The sequence below is a fragment of the Chrysochloris asiatica genome, unplaced genomic scaffold, assembly GCF_000296735.1.
Source record: "Chrysochloris asiatica unplaced genomic scaffold, ChrAsi1.0 scaffold00125, whole genome shotgun sequence".
Taxonomy (NCBI): domain Eukaryota; kingdom Metazoa; phylum Chordata; class Mammalia; order Afrosoricida; family Chrysochloridae; genus Chrysochloris; species Chrysochloris asiatica.
In genome coordinates, this window is record NW_006408643.1 from 9376006 (window position 1) to 9384493 (window position 8488).

General features: G+C 43.2%; 1 protein-coding gene across 1 annotated transcript in view; it reads right to left on the reverse strand.

Moving 5' to 3' along the window:
- LOC102816510 (zinc finger protein 420-like) overlaps window positions 1–4672 on the reverse strand; it is a 13051-nt gene extending 8379 nt beyond the window's left edge. The window contains exons 1-2 of the mRNA XM_006869082.1: window positions 4544–4672; window positions 2194–2317 (exon numbers count right to left, since the gene is read on the reverse strand). Of these exons, the coding sequence (XP_006869144.1) occupies window positions 2194–2317; window positions 4544–4672 (253 nt within the window). The remainder of the gene's footprint in view (window positions 1–2193; window positions 2318–4543) is intronic.
- Window positions 4673–8488: the final 3816 nt, after the last annotated feature.

Consider the following 8488-nt stretch of genomic DNA (forward strand, 5'->3'; position numbering starts at 1 on the left):
TATAATCAATGTAATGAAACAAGGTATACGATTTGTTGAATGTAAAACTGATGATATATCCTGTAAACTTTCACTCAATCCACAGTAAAAACCTTAAAAAAAACACTATTACAAGAAAATGAAAGCGGTTCATAGAAATGGAAGACTATACCATCCTTTTGGATTGTTGTTGTTGTTGTTACGTGCCGTGGAGTCAGTTCTGACTCATAACGACCCTGTATAGGGTTTCCGAGGCTGTAAATCTTTACAGGAACAGAGAGCCTCATCTTTCTCCTGCAGAACAGCTGGCAGTTTTGAACTGCTGACCTTGCGGTTTGCAGCCCCATTCGTAACCACTATGCTACCAGACAGAGCTCCTTATTCTTTTGGATAGGAAGAGTTAAAATTGCAGAATTATAAAAAACACACAAAGCAATCTACAGATATAATGCAATTCCTATCTAGAATTCAATATCATTGTTTAAAGAGATGGAAAAAATGATTATGAACTTTATATGGAGACAAAAAGAGACCTTGGATAAACAAAGCACTGTTTCAGCCAAACAAAGGAGACTTCTAACTCTTTGACATCAAAGAAAAGGAGACAATTTCTACTTGATTTTTTCAAATGTCTTCCATCCTAGCAGGTCTTAGACTTCAAAGGATTCTTGCCTGTGTGTTCCTCAACACAAAGGCTCTTGACAAATGCTATCTCCACTCTCAGATCTTTCACTTCCTTCGAAGGATTAAATTAGTGGGTGACAGGGTGCTCATCAAGGAATGCAGATCATGGGAACAGATCATGCATCAATTTTATTGATATTGGACCACTCTGTTGGTTTTCAGGGTCTCCAGATGTTGTGGTACCGTTAACTCGTTTATATAGACCTTCTAGCTCTGGTAGCGTAGTGGTTACAAATCGGGCTGCTAATCTTTATGATCAACAGTTCGAAACTGCCAGCTGCTCCGCAGGAGAAAGATGAGGCATTCTGCTACCATAAAGATTTACAGCCTCAGAAACCCCACGTAGGGTCGCAAGGAGTCGGAACCGACTCCACGGCACGTAACAACAAGACTAGTCCTCAATACTGTGAAGCTGTGTGATTCCTAGATCTATGCCTGTGTTTATGCTCCCACTTTGGAGTGAGTTTTCCATTATGTTCATGAGACAGGGTTAAGGTAGGAGATGCCTTGAGATGCTCCCTTACTACACTGTGTGGATCAAGTTACCACCCACAGTTTCCATGAGATGTGGTCTGTTTCCAGCATGTAGGAACACTGTTTCAAAGTCCGATATATCGGAATCCTTTGCCCTGGATTCTGAATCTGACTCTTAAACTTCTCTCTGGCGTTTCAGATTTGGTAGCCTATCATCTGACATGATTTGCCAGCTTCTACAATGTTGTGAGTCAACAGTCTATCATGTGACCTGCCCTGAGAGGAGAGTCCTCCACACTGACATCTGACACATGGATTGGGGACCTAACAGGCCCCAAATCGCAGGAGTCCGTTCATGGACACTTTGTGAGTTCTGTGAGAAATGGCAGCAAATTAAGAAACCCTAATACAAGAGGGAGACCCTGAGGGGAGGAGCAGAAGGTGACATCACAGCTGAGGGAGTGCTACAGTAGTATTAACAATTTGCACATTTGGGACTTCTTAACCTTCTCATCATGTTTGTGGTGGTTAACTGTTGTCGAGTCGGTTCTGACTCACAGTGACTGTGTATTGCATTTATGAGGAGAGGCTGGTGAGTTAGAACCACTGACCTTACGGTTCAAACAGACCCTGTGGTCCAGTGCTTGTCCTACAGCACCACACCTGAACATACACCAACTTTAATTTCATCCTCATGCAGATGAACACTGGTTTCGATACATAAAGATAATCATGTCAAATTACTAATATGCACAATAAAACACTAATGAGGTTCCAAACCACATCTTTCTTTGCCCAAACACTAACCATCATAATCAATGTTTTCACTTACAACACTTACAGAACCTCAGAGCTTTCAGTACAAGAAAAATAGAGAGTTTCACACATAAGGTGTTAACTTTTAGCAGCAATCTACTAGTCTGACTCCATGAGGTCAGTGAAAACACTTGTCTGAATCCTGAAGTCTTTCCTTGCCTGAACACAAACCTATAAGTTTAATAGAATAATGTTATCTAAAAATAGAGGGAAAAATCAGAAAAATGAAAGAATCCTTACCTGAGTCCAGATAACTTAAGATTTCCAACATCACATCTCTGTAAAGTTTCCTTTGAGAAAAATTCAGCAAACTCCACTCCTCCTGGGTAAATTCCACGGCCACATCTGCATATCTCACAGAATCCTAAAACAGAAAAAATATTATGTATAACAAGGCACCACAATCCCTACTATATGCAAAAGGATGGTTGACACAGCCAAGGGCAACTGAGGATGTATATAGAGACAACATAAAGTGGATGTGAGACTTGTCTTTTCCTGCGTGCATTTACCTCCTGATGAGAGGTGTCTTAGTCCATAGATTTAACAATAATTATAATATACTAAACTTAGTCCTCCAAATATATCCTGCTCCTTGGACACTGTACTTGGTCACGATGCATCAGAACTGACTCAACAGCATTACCAACAATTCCAGTCTTAGTGCTCTCCTCAGGGGTAAGTAAAGAAGTATTGATACTCGGCTTTCAGCTCATACAGGAGCATGTTTATTCTAGAGAGAGCGTGTGTAAATCTGGCTCGTGGATCAGTACTTTGTGACAATTCCTCCTTCATACACTGATCTTACACTTTTTCCATTTTTTCTAACTTTTTATTGTGAATCGAGTAGTCCCAGATAGAGTAGGAGAATATGTGGAACAAACCCAAATTATATTTAAAAAACAAACTGCCGGGTATTCTAATTAGAAAGATAATAGAGGTACCTGAGACCATGGCCCTTGACCACCCTACACATCTGGAAAGGTATGCACCCTAGAGATCCAATTTATAGTCATGCAAAAGATAGGTGTATACAGGAGGCCAACATGAGTAAGGTGTATTCACCATGGAATCAGCAATCATTGAAAAGCAAAGGGCATTTTTCTAGGGCCGACAACGTTGAGAAGGGACGGGAAGGTGGGTGCAATTAGGAACTAGAAGGAGAAAGTGGGATAACTGTTGTTGCATGGAAAGGATGGTAATTACTCACATGAAAGAAAAGGTATGATTACTGAATGCAAAGATAGTGGCCTTGTTGTACGCTGTCATTGAAATTACAATAAAGGTTTAAAACATATATTCATTTGCAATGTGTCTGTGTATTTGTGCACACTGGTGTGGATACCATAAAAGGTTTACCCTGCTTATCTCTAAAATCAGCGATCCTGCTCCTTGGAAACCCTACACAGGGTCGATGTGACTGAAGAGCCTAGCCTAGACCTACCCGTAGTTCCAATTCTAAATCTCACTCGTTAATGCTACCACTAACCTTCTCTACAGTGATGGTGTCAGAGACCTTACACATGATACAAGCCGACTTCTTCCCCTAACAATCCCCTCTCACATTCTCTGATCCATCACACCACATAAGGATGGTACTCTGGTTGTAGAACTGCAGAGAAAAGGTCCTAGTGTCTAAGGGAAGACCACTGTGACAGGACAGGATCAATCTGGAGGACCTGGGGCTTAACCTCCTCAAAAACAGCGGCTCCATCCTCAAACTCTGGACTCTGTCAAACAGCACTGAGCCCAAAATACAAGGTGAGATGTTAAGTACATGTGATCACATAAGACCCTGAAAGTCAAATAAGCCAAGTGACCCAGGCATGCCAGGTGTAAAACCACAGAGAGAGAGAGAAGAAGGTCTTAGTGGAGCAGGGTCTGGAGATTTAGTTACTAGGCCTGTTCAGCCACCCACTCCTTCATAAAATAAACACAGAGCACAGAGGTGCTCCCCAACCAAATCAAATAAAACCAAATCTGCTTTTTACAAGAAATACTCAATTCTATGCTACTCTCATTTCCGGTTCATTTCTCAAAGTTGAATTTTTTGTCTCCTCTAAACCCACGTCACAGGGATGGCAGTAGAAACAAGACACTAAGCAGCCTGAAGGCAGATGAATGTGTGGTGCACACTGAACTGACAGTCACAGCTTTTGAAATTCTTACTTTTGAGTCCATGGCTGTGTGAAACGGTCGCCCTCAGTCCCAGCTGCCTAGACTGGAGTCCTTCTCCCTGTGGTGGGCTCTGACCTGAAATGGGAGAAGGAGGGGAGAAGACAGTGTTGAGGAAAGAGAGTGTGGCAGGTTCTCCACCTTCAGCCCTTCATCCGGGCTGATTTCTAGGGAACAGTGGGGCTTCTTGCTGCAGAAATGGTGGTTCAACCACTGGCATCCAATCCCACAGATTCGGCCTCAGTGGACCCTTCAGATCCTGAACAAACACTGGGTGTGAGGTCTCTACAAACCCTTCATCCCCTGCCTTTAGACTGTGCACTCACTCCACATTTTACATCAGATGAACTGGGATTGGCCGTGCTGTCTCTGATCTGCCTTACACTGAAAACAAGTCCTTAAGTTTGCCGCTTACTGTTTTCCTCCCAAATTCATGATTATCCGGTTCTAAATTCGCATACTCCTCCAACTCCCAATATTCACATGAACCACATGTCTTCAACACCTGGGAAGCGGCTGATCCCAGCAGGACCTGACTGCGCATGCCCAGCACTACTTCATGAAAGTCCTGCCCTGAAGCAGCCCGGGAAAGGACAGGGAGCCCTGGGAGCAGGGACTGGAGGGGCTGGAGCCAGCTGTCCGGACTCAGGGGAGACGCCGAGACAGGACGTCCCGGAGGCCCTGACTCTGCCCATCTACGATGCACCGTGTCCCTGGAGGACGCACAGGACATTACCTGGGAATGCACCGAGACACAGCCAGCCCCCTCCGGGCCGAGTCAGGCCAGCTCGGCTCCAGGAGATGCCTTGGTTCGGGAGCAGCCACGGGACGAAGAAGAGGCCGGCCCGGAGCAGGAGAGCCGGAACAACTACCTGCGGTCCCGACAGGGGCCTCCTTGCTGCCGCCACTGAAAGAGAGAAACACGGAGAATTCTCATGGAAGCAACCATGGAAAACGGTGCGCGGGGGACTGTGTAACGGAGCAGAGACGCCACTTCCGCTTCCTGAGATGCGCGTTGAGAAACTTCAGGGTACCCGTGTGAGAACCGGAAATGTGGAATGTGTCCTCACACAGAGGGTCCCCTTTACCCTACCACCATGACCCTGAGATCCAGTTCCTTCTCCTGGGTTTTGATTTGGGCTGTTTTGTGTGGATTTGAAGCCTAGAGAATTGCCTGTTTACTTAATTAGGTATATAGCCTACAACGCAGATACCAGTCCTCAGAGATTTCTCACGTATTTTTGAAGCAGATAAAGTTTGAATTTTCAGTCTTTCCTTTTAAAGTAAATTGCAAGTTCTTTAGAGAATTTCTCCATTTACCAATAAATAATAGCCATTATGTAGAATTGTCCTATTTCTGTTACGTTGACTTTCATTTCATTGGGTTTTGTTTCAAGGTTTGTCTGGTATATCTCCCATCTTTCCCTGTGTTAGAAATCAACCCCTATGTCGCACAACAAGACACTTGGTAAGAATAAATTACCTAGGGAAGGCAAAATTTACTTCTGTAGAAGGGAGCACACGCATATCTGTACAGAACAAGCCAGCAAGTACACCAAGCAGGCAGTCCCCTCGTGTTTTATCCATGATGGAAGTCTTTAAAAAATCTGTAAGGTTTTTGTTGTGGATTGAGTGGAATTTTACAGGGCAGAATTTATATTCAACAAATCATACACCTTTTTTCACTACAATGATTAGAATCCCCTCTATGTACCATCAGTTAACAATATTTCTATTCACTTTATCTGTTTTGTTTTTAAACACTCAAGCATGTATAATAATTTATATCAGCAAAGACCACATTCTGCAAGTCTGCCTCCTGGCCACCAACCAGCCTTTAGTCCCTCTCTTACCATGATTCCACAGTCCTCAGGTGCTCCCTCTCTCCAGGTCCCAATCTCTACCTCCATCTCTGATATTGCTGCTTCTCTGGATAAGGTGTTGCATTCCGCTTGTTCTATTCTTTGATGGTCTTAGGATCTTTTCTTTCTGGATTGTAAGTTTAACTGTTGCTGTTGTTAGGTGCCATCGAGTTGTTACCGACCCATATCAACTCTATGCACAACAAACCTAAACACTGCCCATTCCTGGGCCAATCTCACTATGGTTGCCACTCTTGAGTGCATTGATCCTGCCACTTTGCGAATCCATCTTGCTGAGTGTCTTCCTCTTTTTCTCTGACCCTCCTCCACATTAGCAAACATGAGATCCTTCTCCGATGACTGGTACCTCAGGACAATGTGTCCAAAGTATGAGAGACAAAGTTTGGCCATCCTGGCTTCCAAAAAGAGCACTCTGGTTGCACTTCTTTCAACACAGATCTGTTGGTTCTTTTGGCAGCCCACGGCACTTTCAATATTCTCCTCCAACACCATAACTCAAAAGCATCAATTCTTCTACAGTCTTCCTTATTCACTGTCCAGCTTTCACATGCATATGAAGTTATTGAAAACACCATGGCTTAGGTCAGGCACACCTTAGTCCTCAAACTGACATCTTTGATCTTCAACACTTTCAAAAGGTCTTGTGCAGCAGATTTGCCTACTGCAATACGTCTTTTGATTTCTTGACTGCTGCTTCTTTGAGTGCTGATAGATGAACCAAGAAGAATGAAGTCCTTGACAACTTCAATTTTTTTCCATTGATAAGAATGTTGTTTAAGGAGCTCTGGTAGCGTAGTGGTTACGAATCGGGCTGTGAGCTGCAAGGTCAGCAGTTCGAAACTACCAGCAGGAGAAAGATGAGGCAGTCTGCTCCCGTAAAGGTTTACAGCCTAGGAAACCCTGTACAGGGTCGCTATGAGTCAGAACCAACTCCACGGCACATAACGACAACAAGAATGTAGTTTATTGGTCCAGTGGTGAAGATTTTTGTTTTCTTCACATTGAGATGAAACCCATATCAAAGGCTGTGCCCTTTGATCTTCATCAGCATATATTTTAAGCCCTCTTCACTTTCAGCAAGCAAGTTTGTTTCATCTGCAGATCACTGGTTGTTAATGAGTCATCCTCCAATCCTGATGCCATGTTTTTCTTCATATAACCCAGTTTCTCAGATTATCTGTTCAGCAGACAAGCTGAATAAGTATGGTGAAAGAATACAACCCCGCCACACACCTTTACTAATTTTAAGCCATTCATTGTTCCCATGTTCTGTTCGAACATCTGCCTCTAGGTATATGTACAGATCCCTCATGAGATTAACTACTCCCCGGTTTTTGTTACAAAACTTCTACCTTTACAATTGTGGCAGTCACAACCATTCATGATAACAGTTATTATTGAATCATAAGAATCCTATTCCCATCTCTTTTCACCAGACCCATCTTGACAAGATGAAAACTATCAGTGGCGACTTGTTCTTCCCACACGCACTATTAAACTAAATTTGCCCTTGAAACCTTGTAAGCAAGTCACTTTGTGCCTTTATCGCCGCCTCATTTTAGGTAGCCAATGTCTAAGTTTCCCATCCCTATTTGCCCTTTGTCCAGAGGGGATAGCATCGATCCTTGATGTGAAGACTCCTTCCCTCTCCGATGGTATTTAGAGTTACGACCTTAATGAGTATAAGTCAAGTGCATCAAATTGTAGCAATTTACTCTTGTTTCCTTTATCAAAAATTATTTTATTCTTTTATTTTTTATTATTATTATTTTTCCTTCCTCTAGTCAAGTTCTTATTATGAAGTCATCAAAGCTAGGTCATGTGGGTACTATCTGCAACTTTGGGTGTTCTTGTGTGCTTCTACAAATCCATTTCAACTGGAAGCTTCACTCTCAGCTCTAACTTTCTGTGGCTATGTACTTGTCCATGGGCTCAAGTGTTCCTAGGTCTCATCAAACTTTGGACCAACCAGCTCTTCCTCTTCTCTCTCACAACTCCAGGTCAATGGGAGTCTATGGAATGTGTTTGAACTCAGCCCATTTCTCCATTGCTGTTTCCCCCCTCTGTCACTCACCCATATACCAATATGGTCATCAGCAAGCTTACATACCTGTTCATGTGTTCCTGTGTTGAGAGGGTACCTTAAGCAAGTCTGAAGGCTGTCTCTACCCCATTTGCTAGAGCTTCTCCTGCAGTCTTTTTCCTTACAATGTTGGCTAATTCAAATTTCTAAGGCATGCATTCTTCTTACTCATGTCAGGACATAGGAAAATTAAAAGAAAGGTCATACAGTCCCTACTCACTTCAGGAAGTAGCAAAAAGTAAAAGAGGAGAACAAACAAGATGGCAGCCCGGAAATGACTCATAGCAACCCCACGCACAGCAAAACAAAACAATGTCCAATCCTGGGCCAACCTCACTACCGCTGCCACACTTGAGTCCATCAATGATGCCACCTGGCCAATCCATCTCGTTAG